This window comes from Lycorma delicatula, chromosome 1 (genome assembly GCF_047948215.1).
Source record: "Lycorma delicatula isolate Av1 chromosome 1, ASM4794821v1, whole genome shotgun sequence".
NCBI classification, from domain to species: domain Eukaryota; kingdom Metazoa; phylum Arthropoda; class Insecta; order Hemiptera; family Fulgoridae; genus Lycorma; species Lycorma delicatula.
Window position 1 is genome coordinate 271678587 of NC_134455.1, and position 22807 is coordinate 271701393.

General features: G+C 31.7%; 1 protein-coding gene across 1 annotated transcript in view; it reads right to left on the reverse strand.

The window, feature by feature from the left end:
* Positions 1-255: 255 nt before the first annotated feature.
* Nf-YC (nuclear factor Y-box C) overlaps positions 256-22807 on the reverse strand; it is a 107889-nt gene continuing 85337 nt past the window's right edge. Inside the window, exon 7 of the mRNA XM_075377668.1 lies at positions 256-2842. Within this exon, the coding sequence (XP_075233783.1) occupies positions 2747-2842 (96 nt within the window). The 3' untranslated portion in view covers positions 256-2746. The remainder of the gene's footprint in view (positions 2843-22807) is intronic.

The following is a 22807-nucleotide window of genomic DNA, read 5'->3' on the forward strand; positions in this document are numbered from 1 at the left end:
TCATGGTTAGTACTAATGCTGGAAGTGTTCTCATAGAGTATGGAATGTTTAACTAATTGTTTCAGGATTTGGAACTATGCAGTTAGGTAAACATTTTTTACATTCTGCAGCAACAGCAGAAGTTGTATTTTCATCACACACTCCCAAGATAAATACCATATTGGCAATTCCTCAGTCATAAATAACAAAGGCAATGTGACACCAATTAAATAAAGACACATAAACTTAATTAAACTAATTTAATTTTTACCAGTACAGCATAACAATTCACAGCAGTAATGCAGAACTTGCAATGTACTGATGACATGACACAAAATGCATTGTTCACCAACTGATTTCTGTTACAAATCATAATTTCTCAACTTTTCAATTTAACAGTGAACTCAAAAAAGATACACAAACTTTCTTGTCTGAATAACATTAGTTCTGGTTTTTTTATCTTATTTTAATCTTTTAACACAACACTACTATTTATATCATTGCACTCTGTAGAAAAGCAAACATGATTTGTATGTGTAATCCCATCATTTTCATACGGTAAGTGTGTTAGTAACAAAATCAAATTCTTGAACTTGTATTCATTTTTTTGTTGGGCTATTTTACATAAATTTACACAGAATTAAATTCTCTAAAAGTTTTGATAATACATCTTATAAATTTATTTGTTATTTAACAAAGTTTTTATTACAAATGTAAAAAAATGTGTTTTTAGACAACAAATCTTTCTTTTTTATGTCAGATATTATGAAAACTAGTGGATATATGGTTCTGGAACCGGTTTTATTCAATTTTTCAGGTCAAAAACACAAGAAATCTTCAACTTTATCCCTTAATTCAGATTCCTAGAATTTTAGTATTAATTTGTTTCACTCTCTGCCTAGGAATCAGGATGAAATCTTTCGCTAGCAGTGACTCACTCGCTAACAGAGTGTTTCCGAATCCATGTTTATATGAACGTTTTTCATTATTTTTGCTAGTAGAATGAGCTCAGAAAGGATTGGTGATATTTCATGAATTACCTGTATATAATATTATACACAATGTGTAAAAATAAAATTTACATTTTATTATTGTACTTTGGAAATAAAATATGCCATGATTACATTTTTGTTTTTATTTGTACAAAATGTAGGTCCATGTACGGAAAGGATGAGAAGTGGCTGTAGTTGAAGGTACAGTATTGGTGATGTGGTGGGATGTGATGGCATAAGACTGGTTTTACTGCTACAATAACCAACAGATATATGTGGGTCATGAATTGTGTGGAAGTATAACTTCTTCATTGTCCCCAAAACCCATGGGTTTTGTACACATCCAAATGGTTGCACTACAAAAATTCAATATTTTTATACACTTTATCTGTTCTTTAAAAAGAACTAATAACAGCTTTCTTGCCAGAAAAAATGCTTTTTCTGCATTTCAATCCTTAAAAAAAGGTTAAATTTCAAAAATAAATTTTTTGTTTACTGGTCAATTTTCCTATAAGTGTTAAATATATCAGCACAATTTTTTTTTTTTGAATGTGAAATTATTCTTGAGATCAAGATTTGTTACAGATGATAAAAATTTTACATTCAAATCCATCCCATGCAAACAAATGAAGAGAAAATCAGAAAAAATTTTCTACAGGCCTAATTTGAAAGAAAAAGAATTTATTTTTCTAACCATCTATCTTTAAATATTATACTGTAATATTTCACAATTAAAGACATTATAGAAATAATAATTGCATTAATACTATTTACAATAATAATTAACATAAATCCATTCCTTATTATAGATCCAGAAAACTTTACACCCACAAACCTAATAAGAACACCCTCCTCCTCTTTGGTTGTAAGATTGTATCACCTTTATTGTTTTCATGATTTTGTTTTTAATTTTAGATGTCTAATAACAAAACACTTGTTGTAATAACTTTTTATGGCAAGTTGTGATAACTTGTCATAAAAAGTTTTCTCTTTATTTAAATGTTTGTATTTTTACTTATAAGATATATATATTCTGTCAATATGAAATCCTGGTTATACCACTGCATTCAGATGATTTCAATATAACAGATAATACTATAATGATAATATAACAGTATATATAAATAAAAATAAATATTTTTTTCACCACAGAATTATTAATTTTTTTTATGTACTTAAAACCAGTTCTTAATTTGATGTTATCCTTATTACACAAAAATCATAATGATGTAACTAAACTATTGATCACAAAAAGGTAGTTAAAAAATTTAAGTACACAATTATTATCTTATGACAGGGATGTGCTGATCATGTGAAAAGAGTCAATGCAGATCAAAACTCCAAGGTTAATTTGTATTTCTAATACAAAAATGCTTAAAACAGCAATTTCATATTAAGAAGAACCAAATAATTAAGTTGATACTCCTTTTATTGAATTACATACAAAACCAGTTTTGAAATCTAAAAAAAAACTATAAATATTTCTCAAATACCACAAGCATTCTGAGCATGTTTGTAAAATATTTCTTAATTATTTATGGAATGAGTAATTTTGTTATCATCATGTCTCATAAAATATATTTTTAAAAAGGCTGCTACTAACATAAATTAATGATATTATAATGAATTATATGAATATAAGTATTTGATATGAGGATTTCATTACTCCACCCACCAACCCATACACACACACATATGCACATGCGCATGCTCGAATTTGCTCATGAATTTCTTCATACTAAAATCATTTTTTGCAGTTACTTTTTCAGTTCACATCAATCTCCATCTCCTGAGTTATTGCCAGTAGTAGTTGTTGCTGTTGCTTGTGACAGAAACACTGGCCCCTGACCAGCATTTTGCTGTCCTGTAACCTGTAAAATAGAATACAAAGAAATTATTTCATAACTTTTGTACATGTCAACATGTCTAAAACAGAACAGTCAAATTTCAATATGAACATCAAATCACACAAAAATTATTGTTACATACATATAAGGGGTTTAAAGAATTTCTTTTGATGATACATGATTATTCCTTAGTAAATTTTTAAAACAAAAATTACATTCATGAATGTGTTTCATTTTAGATTAGTTCAAATTGTCAAATGCTAAGCTGTAACCCAGTGCAAGTTAATTTTAATGAATATTATCTACGATCAAAGTGAGACTAATATCATACAGAGAATTTTCTGAAAACATTTAAATTTTGTACAATTCTAAGAGTTTGTCTTTTGCAATTTTATGTAATTATTATTAATCTACTACTACGCAACATATGTTGAATGCTACACCTCTTCTCAACTCAAGAGCTGTGCAGTTGGTGTAAACAAAATACTGAAAGCACAAGGATAAGAGTATGTTGGAATGTAACTGATTCTTTATGATTAATTTACCACATAAGCTTAAAGGTCATGCATTTGATTACAATATGAATATTTATAGTGTATTAAAAAGTGCACAGTTAGGATTTGAACCCAAAAACTTTCAAATAAAAGGTAGAGAGGCTACTGCTTCGCCACGTAGGTTAGGAATTAGAAACAAAAGTTTTAAGATATTAATATGGAATCTAATATATATGACAACAGGAAGTTAATAAATGAGGCTTTGAACAGTGTTATAGAAGAATATTATAAATTAAGAGGGTTGACAAAGTTTGAAATGTGTAGATTTTAAGAAAAACTAGAGAAAAAGGACTCCAGCAGTAAATTCTTATTATAAGAGCCGAGTTACGTTTTAAGAAACCAGATTTTCAAGATAGCAGGATGATATGATTGAAAAATTTGAGAAAACCGGTGCTTCACTGTCACAATTGTCTTTGATGTTTCACGATCTTTGATTTATCAAGTTCTGACTGAAAAATTGGGCTATAAAAACTGTACCAGATGGGCGTTGAAGATGTTAACCAACAGACACAACTTAAAATGTCCTACTGCAGCGCATTAATTTTTGCAGCATTATGAAAATGAAGTTGACGAATTCTGTGATCACATTGTTACCAGACGTAAAAACCGGGATTTCTTATTCAAGCAGCAGTCAATGCATTGGTAGTATCTTAAAAGTATGTGGGTGCTATCTTATGAGATTTTGTTTTTTACAATGCCTGGCCACAAACAGCAAATCAGACGACTGGAAAAACTTTGTTAAAAAATCTTTAATCGTCCACTATAGCCCTAACTTAGCTCCCAGTGATTATTTTCTTTTTTTCACCCTAACAGCAGCTTGCATAACAAAGGTTTGATGATGACAAATCGAAAAATGATGTTACTACACGGCTTAAATCATTGATAGCAGAATTTACTGAAGAGGGAATGAAGAAGCTACTGAAATGGTATGAAAAATGTATTCAAGTTGAAGATGGCTATGCAGAAAAGTAGTAGATAAATGTAGTTTGTATGCATAAGAATAAAGTTGTTCATATTTTTCAGTTTTGTTATTTCAAAATGGATCTTAATTAAAAATATGTCTCATATTAACTCATTTAAAGAGGTCATGTATTAGCAGTCAAAACATGAGAAATAGTTAAGGTAGCAGGTCTTTAAATTTCATTTAGCAGTTTGAAAATCTTTTATGCCTAGAATAAACATAGCAAGAGTCCTGAATTATTTATTTATTTTAAGTATTATGAAAACTGTACATGCTCCTTAGAAATAGCATTTGAAAAATGAGACAAAAAGGCTAATAACAATAAAGTCACATTGTTACTATGTTCCAATTCCAAAACATGGAATTTTATACATGATGAGAAGGAAGAATATATGGGTTCTAACAGAAACAATAAAAATTCTAGTTAATGGTAAACTTATTTCTAGTGAAAGTGCTGCCTACTTTGTCAATATTTTTTCAATGTCTATCACATCATCTTTAAATCTGATTCTTGACTTTTTGCACAGAGATATTATGGATATTCTTTCTTTTTCTGTCCCTTTAGCCAAGCAAAGCACTTATCTGGAACTCTGATTTCCAGGGAGAAGATCTTGTCAGAAATCAGATATATAAAAAAATAAAACTGACTAGAGTATTTGAAATGATCACTAAGATTTTAAAGATGTCTACGTGATATTTTGAGATTATTATTAAGACCTTCTGAAAAGGAATCTTAACTAATTGTTTAATACAATTTCTGAAAATAATCCAACGTTTTAAAAACTGTCAAAAACATATTCATGAAAATTAGTGATCAATATCAATTCTTCCTGCCTTCTCAGAAGTTTATGAATAAATCATTTTATTTATTTATATTTTTAATTTTACATCCCACAATTGTTCTCTTTTTTCTGATGACTGGAATAAAATTCAGAAAGACTCTTTACACTAAGTGAAGACATTATATTTTTTAATAAATGGTAAAAAATCTTACATCTACCTTGAAAGCCAATGACATTTTATCTTAACGGCCTTAAAAATGTCCTTTTTATCTCTGAACAATTCTTTCAATTTATGAACACCATCTTCCTTCTTGGCTTTCAATTCAATCTTCTCATCAAAGGAAAGAGCCAATCCATCCATCTTCAGTTTGCCTACTACCAGCAGAAGTTTTAAAACTCCAGCTTCTTCTTAATCTATTTTATTACTCTACTTAATCTTAAACCTTCATGTATGTTTTTCAGGGCTAAATTCCTTGCAAATAAATTTCAATATCTTTCAATTTTGGTGTCATCCTGTTCAATCTCCAATCACCTAAGATATATATAACAATGGGTGTTATTTGGTCCAAGCAATTTAAAAAAGCAATCCTGTACACAAAAATTTTTATCACAGAAAACGCTGACATTTTTCATACTTCAGGCCTTCAAGTATTAAATTATTTTACATAAAATTCACTAACTTGTTTTTCCTTTCTTCTTCTTAATTTGTATCTTTCTTTAATTTCTTATCATCATTTGAAAATTTCTGAACATATCTTGATTATGCTTTACATAACGCTCCATACTCCCCACTAGTTACCATGAATATTGTCTTCAAAACTTTTTTAAAGTTGCCAAACACTTTCCAGTGATGTAAGACAAACTCAACAAATGTTCTGTTAAGTTTTGACGTACAAGTACAATTTTCAGTAAATTTCCTTAGATCAATAGATGACCAAAAGAATAAATATGGGATGAAAAAAGTGGAACAAATTAAAATAGATAAATAGCAAATAAATCCTTCTTCAGCATGCATGTTAACCATTCATGATAAATTTTCCTGACAGTGTTGACTGTTCTTAAATCCAACTGACAATATTTAAACAAATACTAAGTGTAACTAACATATATTTTTTGTTATCACAAACTATTACAAATATACAACCGTACCACCACTTAATTAATTTCTTAATAAATAAATCGTTTTGTCGAGAAAATTATTAAAAACCTGGAAGTACAAATTTAACTATTTTCTTCTATACTCAGGTACAGTAACCTCCTCTCTTTTTTCAGTTTAGCTTCTGGAACCAGTGTAAGGTATTACTTCAGAGGATATATATGAATGTAAATGAAATGGTCTTGTACAGTCTCAGGTCAATCAATCCTGAGATGTGTGGTTAACTGAAACCCAAATTCAACAAAACACCGGTATCCACAATCTAGTATAATGGTAACCTCCTCCTGGTCTTAAACTAAAGACTGTAGGAATTTATACTGGCTTAACTTAGTCTTTCTAATACTCCAATCAGGAAAGAATAACAGGTATCCCAGGGATAGTATTATGCTCCTTTATATTTCTTAATTTCAATTAATGATCTCCCTAATTCTTGCATGCAATTAAATGATTTTTATGCGCTGATGAAACAATGGTATTGATTTCACATTAAAATACTGAAGGTTTTTGCTCCGATATTGCTAATTCATTCAGTAACTGAAAGAGTGATTATTAGACACTTAACTCATTTTAAAGATATAATATAATGAGCTTTCATTTTAGAGAAAATGAACACGTTGAGTGGGTTACATTTAGATGTGGCATGGATTAAAAGTGTCAAAAATGTAGGCCAGTTTCTCATTATTATTATCATTATCACTATCATCATCAAAATAACTTAAGGAAGAAATCAAATACAGAGTGATATTAACGTCAAAAGTGAGGGATACTATGGATCTGGTTAAAGTAGTATGTCGAGAAGTGTGGATCAACTTAATTTTTGAGTTATAAGCAAAATCAAAGTTGCAAAAACAGAAAAATCACAGTTGTAATAATGATATGTCCTGCAGTAACTTTTTTATTTTGTATTTCCTCTAGAATTACATTCAACAACAAACTTTAAATAGTTAATGTCAGAATTAATAACCCAAACACTAATAATAACAGCCTTTAAAATATTAATAACACATTAACTAATAAAAGTAATACAAAATAACTAATAATTTGCAACACGACTACAAATTAAATGGCAAGGTCAACTGATATCATTTATTTTAATTATCACAATATTTCATTTTAAAATTTGGTTTAACGTTTTCTAAAAATGCATTTGAAGGGTGTTTAGACTTATTTAACTGCGATTCTGTTGAGTTACTTCAATATTTTATTACAGAAAATTACACATGGAATCATCATTACAATCAGAAACAACTAATGGAAGCAGGTAAAGATGCACTACAGATAGCAAAAATGGTTCTGTATGCAAAAAATGTCATGGCTATTTTTTATGATTCTTGTGGTATGGTGCTCATAGGTGACCTGGAAAAAGGCAGGACAATCACCAAGGGGTATTACACTTCACTACTTGATTGATTGAAGTGCTATTCAAACTAAACATCCATATCTGGCCACAAAGAAAGTGCTCTTTCACCATGATAATACCCCTGCACAGATGTCTTTGGTAGTTACGGCAAAGCTCTATAACCCATTTTAGTGTTCATATGCATCATATTTGCTGGATTTCACTCTTAGCAATTACTTCCTCTTCCTAAACCTATGGCTCTCTGGATAAAGATTCACTTCAACACTGAGATACCGCTTATTTTAGAGTTGGACAAATTGCATTACATTGAGGTTACTAGAGTTGAAAAGTTGCTAGTATAACCTATTTTTTACCAAATTATTTTTTTCATCAAATAAGTAAAAATTTATGTAGCTGCCTTGCCACAGTCCTAAATTAGTGGTAAGTTCATTATAATTCAATATTTTTAATCCTGAAGTCCAAAAAATGCTCATCATGTAAATAGGAGTGATAAGTAATAGTGTAATTTTGAAAAAATTGCATTGTCCTAAATATAAGACAGTGGTAAATACTGTAAAATATTTTTCAATAATATTTTTTTGTTATTACATATAATACTTGAATAATTTTTTAAATAAATATTTTTAAGAATGAAGCACAAAAACTTTTATTAGTAGTTTTTCTTAAAAACTGAAATTGTAAAAATGCATAATAATTTTGTTCAAATAATAAAATCTTATTTAACTAAAGTTACATTTTTCATAAGCAATTTAAAACAGTGTTTTATTTAATTTATTTAGAACGGTATGGTCCAAAACATTTTGTACAAAGTTACACTTTTTTGCAGCGTGTCAGTGGTTTTGATTTGCAGTTTTTCATGTGGTAACTTCTTGGTTTACCTCTTTTAAATAGCAAGTACTCTTTTTTATAGAATCTTGAATCATCAAAAGGACTTGATATCTGAGCACGTGCAACAATTACTGGACGACCTGCCTGGAGTTGGATGATTTCAAATAAGCACTAACACCTTCTTTTTTAGTTCTTTGTAGTATTTATTTACTGATGCCAATGAGCTAATGGTTCAACAGAATCACAGTTGGTTGCCATAGTAATAATGCTATTGTCATGCCATTGTACCACAAATATACTATTTTTTTCATCAGAACAAAAATCAAAAAACCTCTTTCTTGCATCTTAAAATCTTTGCTATTTACCAATGGACACTGTTTTAAACAATTTTCTCTAATTGTACCAGTTGCTCGAAAACTAACTTCAAAAATTTATTTTAATAATTTAAAACTAGTAATTATCAAAAAATATTTCATGACTCAATGGATCTTCTACTACAACAAGAAGGGATTCAACAATTCATGTGCGCAGAGCAATATCATCATTGGAACCAAATTTTTCCCACAATACAAATCAAAGCTGTAGCAGTAGCTATTTGCACCACACAACGCCCAAAATATTTAGCTGAACCGCACAGGTATGCCATGAATAAACTGCTTCAAATGATTGCACCCAAATTATTTAATAATCATCTTGTCAACAGATAATTTCCGATCAAAAACATCAAACTAGGAGAAAAAGTTGTTAACCGCTTGTATTAATGGTCTGACTTTAAATCCTTTATCCCATTCAACAACCTCATTTACAGCACAAGCACAACTAATTGCCAGTAGAGAATTGTTAGTATAGCTGTATCAGTATTGCCAATGTAATATATGCATATTTACCTGTCACAATGTTTTCAAATTTTGCTATGTAGGGGTACAATTAATTTAAACCTTCTTATCTCCATAACCCATTCTCATGGGTTTTAAAAAAGAATAACCAATAAAAATATTAAAAAAAGTTTAATAAAAAAAGATAAACTAAATGTGTCTGCAGCCAAAATGTTACTTTTTTAACTGCATTAAAAAAATTGTTTTACTACAAAATATAAAAAAAATATATAGCATTTGTACAGCATAGAGTTTAAATTAATGATTGTGGTAGAAATAATGGTGGTAACTAATTGTTATTTATTATTAACATACAAAATTTATATTCCTATTTAAATGACAATGGCAAAAAAAGTGGGCTACATGTATTGCACTGCAAGGTTTTGTCGAAAAAAAATATTTTTTTTAAAAATCTTGTGCTTTCTTTTTCAGGCTGAGAACTTTCTGAACACGCTCATATTATATAATTAAACTAAACATGTTTAATATGATGTCTCAAAACATGATCAATTGTGATCAAAACATTGATCATGTTTTAAGTGAACAAACTATAACCGAGTTATAGTTTGTTTTGCCAAAACGTGGAAAGGATCCGGCACTTCCCTTGTCATATCGGCTGCTGGCCATGAATGATGCACTGGCTAAAGTACTCAAAAGAATGCTCCAAGCCAGGATCGCAGCGGCACTGGAGACACAGGGCGGAATCTCTGTAAACCAGTTTGGTTTTCACAGGGGTAGGTCCGCCCTTGATGCAGTTACGGGCGTCTGCCGGATCGCTGAAGAGATGATGAGAGAAAGAGGTGGAAAGATCTGCGTTCTTGCCACCTTGGATATTAGGAATGCATTTAATTCCATCCTGCACCCAACAATACTAATATCTTTAGAGGAGTTGGGATTAACAAATTATCTGTGCTGGATGGTGAAATCTTATCTCACCAACTGCAGGCTCATATGCAGGTGCAGGGTGGGATAATTGATAGAAACAGTAATAGAGGTGTTCTGTAGGGGTCAGTTCTTGGACCAACGCTCTGGACGGCTACATACAACACTGTCTTCAGTGTCACGCTCCCGCTGGTAGTGACCTTGGTAGGCTATGCTGATGACCTCGCACTGGTTGTTAAGGCAGACATTCGACGGGATTCTGGCAAAAAAGTACAAAAGTCATACAAGAACATCAGGATTGGATGGATGGCGATGGACTTGTTCTGGCACCGGAGAAGACAGAACTGGTCGTAGTTACTACCACTAAAAGAAGACCAACAATGAGGGTGATCCTGGACAGAAAACAGGTAGTATCACAACCAGCGATCAAATACCTGGGTTTATGGGTGGATTCTAGGCTGAGGTTTGGGGTCCATGCACTCCAGGCATGTGAAAGAGCTGAAAGATCGAGGAAACTGATTGCTTGCCTTCTGTTGAATAAAGGGGGACCATCTTTACAGAGGAGAAAGCTGTTGACTGGTTGGTGTATTCAAACTTTTTGTATGGTGTCCAGCTGTGATCAGGCTTATTATAGTACACCAAATACAGAGGTAAACTTGAGTCTGTCCATACGAGGTATTGCCTCCAGGTGGCATCGGCCTGTAGGATGGTATCATGAGAAGCAGTAGAGGTCCTAGCCAGACTCCTGCCTATAGATTTATAAATCATAAAGCGCTGCATGCTCCTGGAACTTAGACCACTGTCTGCAGCAGAAAAGAAAAGAATGAAAACAGAAACTTCAAGATGAGATGATAGATATGTGGCAGGAGCGGTGGGACCAGATTACAAAGGGCAAATGGACCCATCGACTTATAGCCAATGTTAAAAATTGGTGTAATCGAAAACACAACTTGCTGGAAATGAAATAACATAGTTCCTGGTGGATCATGGAGGTTTTAGATCTTACCTATACAGGTTTAGGCTTGACTATGTGGATACCTGCCGCAAATCTGACATGGAAGAGACCCCTGTTCATGTATTCTATGCATGCCCAAGATTCACCAATAAAAGGAATGAGATGCTTGAAAAATTTAACATAGATCACACGTTTTGAGACACAAGGGATCCTCATGCAGGATGGGGCACAATGGAGGGCAGTGGAAGACTTTTTCAAGACAGGGATGTGAATGCTACATGCATATGAGGGCAACAGAAACGGAGCATGGCGCTGGAGGGTGCATGGGTGGACAGGTCCATGTTTGAGAACATAGGAGGCCCCCAAACCTGTGGAGGTCGCCTGGGTGCAATAAGGATGAGGGCACTCTGTCTTTGTGCCTGATGGTGGCTGTAGCAGAATGAATTAAGCAGTTGTGCATGACGAGGAACTGGTCATTACTGGATGATTACTTGTAAATTTTAGTAATTGTGAAATTTGTATTGTATTATATTGTATTAAAAAAAAAATTATAATTGTGTAATGTATGTTCTGACTGATGCTTTCACTTTAATATATTCTTTTTACTATAATGTGTACTTGTATTATTTGATCTCTTATGGTATGATTATATTTGTACTCTGACTCTGGTTGATTTTGTACCTACAATTATGATTTTATTGATTTGATTGCATTCTGTGCATTGTATGATATGTATTGACAATTAATTTGTTAGGTTACTTTGTTATATGATCATCTTGTATACTGAAGAGTCTGCTGACTGTGATAGTTGCGTATTGAAAAAGTATTACGGTATACTTTGAACCTGTCTATATTTTGGTGTACATTTCCTTATCTTTTAGTTTAACAATTTATTTACTATAACTGACATATACATTACTGTGTATGTATGATGGCGTGAATCTGTTGTACATGATTAGATGCTTACTGAATACGTATTAATCTGAGTACATGTTCTTGGTGCACAATCTTTAGTCTTATTTTGTTTGATGTAGTATACTATACTGTTCATTTTGTGAGTAACGTATGCATTATTGAGTATACATGGTATATGAATGAGTGTATGGGTATGTTACTGCATCTTTCCAGACATAATGCTTGCTTAAGCTATACCAGTAAGGGTGGGAGCCAGGGGGAGAGAGAAGTTTTAGTTGGTGGGGTGCAGGTACACATAGGATTTTAACCTATGTGCGAGTCCGAGATGCCCCCACTTGTGTGGGGGTACATAAATGGCATTTCTCAGACTCATCGTTAACAAAACAAAAAAAAAAGGTAATTGTTTGTCTCAATAAGTCAAACAAATTATCTTGTCTCCTATTCATCTAAAGACAGACATCTTCATTTCAAATTTACATGCCATTCAGAATTTCTTCTAAGTAATCTTACATTTCTGTCAAAAGAACAATGTCATCAACAAATCTTAATGTCTATTTTTTCACCTTGGATAGTTATTCCACTCACAAACTAGTCATTCAATTTCTGTATTGCTTTTTCCAAAGCACAAACTGCAATGGAAGTGGTATAAACTATATTATCTCACTTCTTTTAGAACCACAGCTTGCCTTTCTTCATCTTTTATTCTTACAACTGCAGTCTGGGTATAGCATAGACCAGTAGTTCTCAAACTTTTCCAAGTCGTGGCACCCTTTTTCAATTAAAATTTTTCCATGGCGTCCTACCCTAAGTAAAAGTATGACTACTCGTAAGTAAGAGATAAAAATAAATAAAACTTGTGTATCTTCATTATTTAACATTTTTTTTTTTTTACTTTATTAACATTAAATTAATAATTTATGTGATAAATGAGACTGAAAACCATTGCACATTTTCTCAAATCATGGAATTAAAATGGACAATGGCCACTCTCATTTCCTTTTCCACGTTGATTTTTGCTCTATACTTGCTTTTTATTACAGCGACTGCTGAAAACCCAGCTTCGCACAAATATGATGTTGAAAATAGAATTAAAATTCTCTGAGTCTTATGACTTACAAGGGGATATTCATCTTTTATTGAAATCCAATATTCTATCAATACCATGCTGTCAAATTATGCTTTCAAACTGTTGTTGCAAGATAACTTGATAAGATTCTGTTCTTCTGCAGAAGTAAATTCAGAGAGAGCACTAATGTTAAATGGATCTAGAATCCATGCAAACCTATCGAAATTTTCATTTTGAAAGTATTTCTAAAACCAGATACTTAACCGTGATAAGTGTCCTTCAAACATGGTTTTATATCTTGAGAAAGATCAAGTTCATTTGACATTAAAAATTGCTGCAATATCAAAAAACCATTTTTGCCTGCATCTTCATTCAATTTTCTTCTCCATAGTTGGAGTTTTTATATAACAGTTGATATTTTTTTCATTGACTTCAAAAGGTGCATGTTTTTCCCTGCAGAGAGAGTTTAAGGGAATTCAGCTTTTTAAAAATGTTGCATAAATATGTCAGTTTTATTATAAAATCAGCATCAGCAAAATCTTCTCTTTGTATCCTTCCTCTTTAAGGAAAATAAAAATTTCTTGTTGCAATTCAAAGGTGCGTGATAAAACATTACCATGAGAGAGCCATCGTGCACTATTATAGTACAACAAAGACGAGTGTTCGGCTCCTACATCCTCACACAGTTTTTTAAAAAACCTTGCTTTCAATGGATAAGATTTTGTAAAATTTACCACATTCACCACACATTCTAACATCTGATTCAGTGCAGGACTCAGATGCTTTGACGCAAGTGCCTGAATAATGCAATGGGTTCACAGTGCACTTGGTGATTTCCTTCAAATAAGTGTCTGTAATCCTCCACAGCAACCAGACAAGGAGAAAGCTCCATCAGTACAGACATCACCGGACTTAGGCCAATTCAAATTATTTTCAGGTATGAATGTATCAAGAATCTGAAAACATCCTGAGCTTTCACTCCTGCAATGATATTTTTCCAAACAGAAGTCTTCTTTAATATTATATTACCATCTATAAACCGTATGAAGCGTATCAAATGAGCATCCTTATTATTATCTATAGCATCATCTAGCTGCAATCCAAATTCCACTCCTTTAATTTTTTCAATTAATTGATCATTGATATTCTCTGCCACATGTTGCATTCTCCGACTAATTGTGTTATTGGACAAAGGCACTTTTAAAAGCAGCTTTCCAGCGGACTCAATAACCATGATGTTCACCATATCTACAGCAACTGGTAGTATAAGTTCTTCTGCAAGGGTATGAGGTTTTTTATATTTCGCGATTCTGTAAGCCACCTTATTCTAGCAAAGGGTTGTTTGGTATTGATGCAGTCTTAAAAAAAGTTTTTTAACTTCCTGGCAAAAAAATCACAAGGTTTGCCAATCATGATGTGGTGATTAGCTTCTAAATGGCGCTTCAATTTACTTGGAAGCATACTCTTCGCTGCCAAAAATTTCATACACAATTCACATTGTGGTTTCTTTTCACCATTAATTACTATTGACATAAAACCAAACTCTAAATTACCATCATCATATTCATGATATTTTCGTTTCTTCACAGTTGGACCACTGGTTGAAGACATACTTTCTTTAACTGCACTATTAAATGTATTACTGTTCAAAAATCGGTCCATCATTAAAGATACAAGAGCAAAAAATCACAAAATTATTTATCAAAGACAACAAACAAGAAGTAATATAACACTAACTATACTACATAAACTAATTTATATCACTGTTTATTTATGTGAAGCACTGAGTTTAATTCATTAGACTTAAATTATAAACCGACTGACTGAATCGAGCCAGCAATGCCCGCTTATATGCTTTCCGCAAGATCTTCCAGAACAGTCTGGAAGGCTGTTGCGAAGGCTCTATGTACCTCGACGAGTCTAGCACGATCGCATGGTGCGATAGAGAAGGCACAGCATTGTCGGCTCGTGTTCGTTAGAATATTCTGTACCGGTGAATTTACTTTTATATAAATATGGTCAAGTAAAAACAAACCACACAAAAAATCTAGATATTTTTGGCATTTCACTTTGTTATTTGTTTAGTTAGGCCAAATGTAAATGTTTTGATTCAATTAATTATGAAGTTTTTACAATATTTTGCGGTGCCCCTATGAAGAGGCCACAGCGCAGTTTGAGAATCACTGGTATAGACTGTAAATAATTCTTCTCTCCTCGAATTTTAGTGATTTTTTTTTTTAATTTTAAATATTTATTCCATCTTACATTATCAAATGATTCTCTACATTTACAAATCCCATGCAGGTGGATTTATTCTTCATAAAGCTGCTTACTAAAATTAATCTTGAAAGCCTGAATGGCCAACCTTTTAAACCTATGTTCATTCTAAAAACTAAACTGGGTCATCATGTAATACAGCTTTTATAACACATTCTACATGCCTGTAAACTACCCTAGTAAGCATATTTGAAACATGAGATGGTATAGTTTTGCAGCTTTCCTTTGGTATAAATATAAACTTGTCTCAATAATCTATTTACATTTATTCTAGAATATATTAGATAAAATGACATTAACTTAAAATTTTAGATATAAAGTCAATGGTCGGAACTATATGGATACTGAATGCCTGACTCTTAAACCTCTAGTTACACTACAGTAGTAATATAAGATTAAAAAAAAACATAAAGTAAAACTAATAAAAATAACAGAATTTTGAAAATTAAGTGACATGTAAATCAATATTATTGACAAATCTAGAAAGAAATTTTACAAAAAATCTATTTGATAAAAAAATATAGAGAAATAATAAAAAAAAAAGAAATAAAGGAATGGGGAAAAGATGAAAGAAATTTGAACACACCAGCAAATAAAATTCGGTCTGAAACTGAAAGGAGTTGTAATTAATTGCCTAGCTTTTGCTAATGATTCTGTAATTTTCTCGGAAAATCTCAAGATAGCAGTAGTACAAGTAAATTATCTAAAAGAAATTGGTGAGAAGGTAGGGCTAAAAGCTTCCTCCAAAAAGACAGAATTCACAACCAACATCAAAGATTCCCCCCAAGTCCCTAAATAAAAGTTACAGAAAAATTAACAATAAATATAGATATCTGGAAGAAATAATCTTCATTAATGGTTTAGATAAATAAGCTGATAAAACAATAACAAGAAAAATGGAACTGGACTACCAACTAACAAAAGTATTTATAGCAGAAAGTACATTTAAATAAAAGATTAAATTTTATATTTTAATAAGATTAAAAAAAAACATAAAGTAAAACTAATAAAAATAACAGAATTTTGAAAATTAAGTGACATATGTAAATCAATATTATTGACAAATCTAGAAAGAAATTTTACAAAAAATCTATTTGATAAAAAAATATAGAGAAATAATAAAAAAAAAAGAAATAAAGGAATGGGGAAAAGATGAAAGAAATTTGAACACACCAGCAAATAAAATTCGGTCTGAAACTGAAAGGAGTTGTAATTAATTGCCTAGCTTTTGCTAATGATTCTGTAATTTTCTCGGAAAATCTCAAGATAGCAGTAGTATACATTATCTAAAAGAAATTGGTGAGAAGGTAGGGCTAAAAGCTTCCTCCAAAAAGACAGAATTCACAGCCAACATCAAAGATTCCCCCCCCCAAGTCCCTAAATAAAAGTTACAGAAAAATTAACAATAAATATAGATATCTGGAAGAAATAATCTTCATTAATGGTTTAGATAAATAAGCTGATAAAACAATAACAAGAAAAATGGAACTGGACTACCAACTAACAAAAGTATTTATAGCAGAAAGTACATTTAAATAAAAGCCAAAATTAGACATTATATTACTGTAATCAAACCAGAAGGCTTGTACGCATCAAAATTCATCTTCAGTTTGAAACAAGGTGAAATAATTACAATAAAAAAAAAGAACGAAAAATCTTGAGAAAATCCTAGGACCAATAATAAAAAATAGATAAAAACAAATAAATGTTCAAGATATAATAAAACATTTTACAAATATAATGAATATATTATATTTGCATAATATAAATATATATATTTACATAATTATAATATATTATATTTACAAATATAATAGATTCCATCAGAAAAGTACAGAAAATCTTTGGCCAGCTTATGAGAATGAATGATGACAGGCTCACAAAACCGATTTTCGACCTCATTTACAAGTAAAAGAATAGAAATCAATGAACCTCAGTAGTTCAAAAAGACCTATGAGGTATAGTACAATATAGAATAATGTTCAGAAAACTGGTACAAAATTTAAAGTGTTTTAACGAGAAAGAGAAAAAAAGAAACCAACAACATCTAGTCAGAAATCAGAAGGCAAAAACAAAGTGAAAGAATTTTATTGGAAGACCAGGAAAAGAACGCCCAGAAGAAAGAGAAATGAATGCAAAATGTTGTTTCACATGGACCCCGAACTGCAAAACTTAAAAAAAAAAAAATATGTTTTAAACCAAGTTGATATATTAAGTTATAGAAAATACATAAAAAAATTTCATTTAAAGTTTTATGAAAATATACATTTGAGAAGAATAGAAAGTATTCTAAATAAAATGATTATGAAGTAAATGTTATTACAATTAAACAGAAATTATTATTTAAACATGGTACAAACCAGAATAAAACTTATTCTCTTTCACAAAAGAGTAGTACAAACAAATTGGGAAATAAACTATTATATTTTTATTTGTGATTAAAAAAGGACAGTAGCAGAATGATGCCATACTGGCATTTATTAGGCCACAATCTATTAGGTCATATGATACAATTTATGACTACCTCAATCCAATTCATCACAAACACAAAAAATGCTGGAAAAGGGTTGCATAACTTTCCTGGATTAATCCTTGATAGATTTTTTCAAACATGCCATAAAAGTTTTTTCAGTATTAATGTGTTAATTATGCATTATTTAGAATACTGTTGTGAAAAATATATAAAAAAATTTCCCGTAAAAAAATCTGAGTCTATTTGACCCCCTTAATCGACTACTAATTCATATAATATTTTTAATAAAAGCTGCAACTTGAAAAACAGATAAAGTATCAAAAATTATACAAAATTCAATCTTTTTTTAATTCTTAAATCAAGTTTCAAAAGACCAATGTTTTTTTTTTTTTTAAATTCCCATGTCGACTACATTTATGCAGTACAGTTAGATTTTTATTCATGAAAATTAAACTTTACAAAAATTTATATTTCAAGTGAATTTTTCAGTTCACTGTTTTTGGGGGGCTTAAAAGTTCATTTACCAGAATAATTATTTGCTTCAATAAGATTTGGTTCAATGTTATTCAACAAGGCTAAAAAAAAAATAAATATATTAAAAAAAAAAATATGTGGTGTCTCCTTGGGATGGGATTGAAAATCAGACCAAAGATAGTATATATATATATATATATATATATATGGGTTTTATGGATATGAGAAAAACTGTTAACATTTGAAATAATGTTGAATATCCCCCAACTCTTAATAGTATCGACTTAAAACCTTCGAATTTAAATAGCTTAATAAGTAATTTCTTTGAATTCATTTTTCTATGCTCAGTTTTCTATGACCACTATACAAAAAATTAAAAATTGCAAAATTTCTCTCAGTTTTAATTATAATCAAGATTTCACTAAGTAGAACTTTTTTGAGCCATTTTCGAACAATTTATGTTGAGCCAGTTAGGAGATATTAATTAAAATACATGCCAATACACAACATAATGTAGCTACATCTTCAGGAAATATTATTATTTTTTTAATGTTTTTTCAGCAAAGGGGATCTTGAAACTTTGACATTTGTAACGACCATGATCCCCAAAATTTTGGCTGATAGTTACACTTCCCCTTTATAGCTGTGCTCTGATACAGTAGCAATACAGCTACAACCAGGAAAATAATAATAATAACGTAATGATTAACTAAATGAGAAAATTTTTTTTTTCAAAAAAATAAGTAATGTACTGATTTACTAAAGTAGAAAATTAATTGTTTTTAAAAAAAATCAAATATGAAATAGGTAAAAATTAATGAAGAGAAAAACATTGCAAGTACAGCAGAATAAAAAAAATTCCCTTTTGGCATGCCAGAAAGCAAAGATAGATTTCACTGGTTCTAAATAGGGGATAAAAAAGATTTCCACTTTAAAGTTAAGAAAAACTTCAAATTTACTCAATATGACAATGATTGCATGTGAAAAAAGTTTCACATATGTAGCATACAATAGCTTCATGCATGTTTAAACCCATCTTCTTACAATTCCAGCAATATTTTGGTCATCCCTTGTCATAAGGGTTGGTCATATCAAAAATTGTTTCTGACAAAAGTTTTAGGTAATGTTTAGAGGACTAATGGCCACTTTAAACAGATTCGATACTGTGCCTATTAAGGGAGGCATTATTTTTTTATCTTCGAAATCCCATTTTTTCCACCCCATGGGCCAATGGTTAGTGATATCAAAAGACTTTACTTTTACTTTACTTTACTAAAGTTTTAAGCCCTTATCCAAAGAATAACAGTATCTTTAAATGGATTATTATTTTACTCAATAAGAAAGTTATAGCAATAATTTATTTTTTCTAAAAAGCCCCCCCATGGTCTGATTTTGCCCATTAACAACTCGACCGAGATTTTGGGTCGTTATATTTTATGTATCAATTTGAAAGTAACTGGGACAAAATGACAGCAGTTATCGTGCCCACAAGAAAGTGAAATAAATATATATATTGTTACCGCATATATACCTAACTTAATATCAGTGGACAGCAATGGTAGCAGCTCAGATGTCAGTGGGAGCACAGTAAAGTATGCGCTAGCACAAGCCCTTTTGCGTTAAAATGGCCCTTTTCAGGGCTATCACAAGTTTAGAAATTACAACGAGCCATTGAAGCAAACTGGTGAAAAAACCGCACTTTTCAGGGCTACCACAAGGTTATAAAGTGCCCGTGCTGTCAAAGCCATTTGGTGACAAGTGGCACCCAACGAGGGGTGAAGATCCTCTGGACAAGAAGACTGGATTTAGCTATGCCTCTGCTGACCACATGTTAGCTGACAGACCAATACACAAGGCGCCCAACAACACTGACTGCCTGGTTGCAGGCATCCATGCAGCATTTCCCCTGGTAATAACAGCAACCTTCAGCAGCCTAATACATGAGAACCCAGAACTGTTTCTTTCTCATCTACAAACTCAGCTACAAGAACAGAGGATGCCTGTTGAGCAATGGATCGAGTACGCCAAAGGACAGCTGAAAGGAGAGGCTCTGTCCTTGATTGGTCAGAGTTCATTGGCTGATTTCGGCATCAATATAATCGCCCACAGACTACTGCCAAGCTTTGGTCTCAACTTTATAGACAAATGCCAGGAGCTGATGAATCGGCGGAGCTTTTCCTGTTGCAGAAGAGGGAACTCATTCACTGACTAGCTCCTGATAGTGAAGTTGCCTTCCTACCAATATTGCTGGTGTAGCTCAAACCCCAGATTCGACTTTCGCTGCAAGTGGCAACCATCCATTATACTGACGACCTGCTGCATCGGGCCATCATCATTGAAGCAGATGAACAGGAGATCCAAGCTCCAATGTTAAAGAGTACTCACAAAATTCATGTTAGTTGTGGGCAGAGCTCGCTGGATTGAGTAGGTGAGGTTCAACTGGATACTTCCATTGCTAGAACAAATGACAAAGCAACTCGACGTAGAAGCAGCTTGGTACCATGGTGTCTTTACTGCCTGAAGTGCCATTTCCACAGGGACTGCCAAATAAACAGTCGCAGCACGGAAACGAGTAAGGGTCCCGGCTGTAGAGCCAACCGGGACCCTCAATCAACTAGGCTCAAAGAATAAAGGGGTTCGCAGGTGAGAAAAGAGTACTCATTTTGTTTTCTCAGGTGAAAATGTGAAGCTGGTAACCTTGGACCAAGCTTCAAGGCAAGATATAGTGTTCTGAAGTAGTCTCTTAGCTGTGGCTGTTGAACGGAATGCAATATACACAGCAAAATTATATTATTTTGCCATGTACATGGCAATATTATTATTATATTTAACAAACAAAGATCATGAAACAGGCACCTGCACATATTTAGCAATACTGTTGATGGCTATAGAAAATAAAGTGGCACTTAATACACTCCATACACTTCCTTGTGGTTCTCCAGGATGACGCTACCTGAGAGAGAATCCCCAATATGGACACGGAAAGTTCAGTCATTTAAGAAATCCCTAATAAAAGCAAGCATATTTTCCTTGACTGCCCATTCTTTGAGAGTGCGTAGAATACCATGTCACCAAGCCATGTTGAATGCCTTTCTGAATGTCTTTTTGAACATAGCAACGAGGTGCTGGCATAGTAGGAAAACATTTGGAGTGATATGGTTTATTTGGTATTTTGCTATAGTCCAAATCACACAAAGCTAAACCTTCTAAGTTCTTTACTTGACTTAGAACAACATACACTTGGTCTTTTGAATAAACAATTTTGCCTTTATAAAGTTTAGTGCCTTGTAATTTGTGTATTATAACAGTACAGCTTAAAGAAAGATACTATGTTCAACATGCACTACTAAAATTTCCATAATTTTTAACTGACTTCAAAAAGGAGGAAGATATCAATTCAACTCATTTATATTTTTTATGTTTGTCTGGGCATGACTTTTAATCAGAAGATTCGATTTTGATGATTCTTCTGTTAACGATAGATGAGTTGTTAACAGTGGCCCCATTCCACTGTTTAATTGCTTTAGACAAATAGAAAAAAAATAATTGGCAGAAACTGATCTTGGTCTGTTTCAGAAAACATACTCTTCTCTTATGAACAATTGTGCTGTAGGTGTGTTTCAGCTTCAACAAAGTCACAAAAGTAAAAAAAGTAAAATAACTTAAAAAACCATTAAACCGACTCCAAAATATAAAAAATAAAATAAATCTTAAAAACAAACTGCACTGAAAAGGAAAAAATAATTTTTCCTAAGTTCCTTAAAATAAATTCTTTGAAACTGGCGCCAGATTTTAAATGAATTACAAGTACACTGTATATGGGTTATAAAATTATGAGCGCAGGAGATTCAAACTACAAAATTGTTGAGTTTGATGCCAACTTTAAAAATAATAGGTTTCAAAAATTGTATTGGGGGAGTACAATTTTTTTAAAATTAATTTTAATTTTTTTGGATTCAATATAAAAAAAGTTTTTATTACAATTAAATTCACTAATAAGCTTAAAACTAGTTTTTGAGAATATCGAATGGACATTTTGGAAATATATTAAAAACACCTTTGATGGAGTTTCAAACCAGAGACTTTCCAGATAAAAGTATGATTAAAATTATTTGTATCATTATTAAAAGAAATTTCAATGCACAACTGCAAGTATATGGAGTAATATTTTCATATACGAACTAAGATAAACAGAATATTAAAGTATACAGAGTCATTCATGAGAAGGAATTGATTTGGGAAATGATTCTAGAGTTTTAAATAAGGAAAAACATTCATACAAACAGATCTGAAAACACTTTGTTATTGAGTTATGACTAGTGAAAAGTTTCACCTGGATTTCAGTTTCCCAGGGGAAATGTGGTATACTGAAATTTTTAAGCATCACATAAACTGACGGTTTCTTTTGTTTTTTAGCCTAAAAAACTAAAT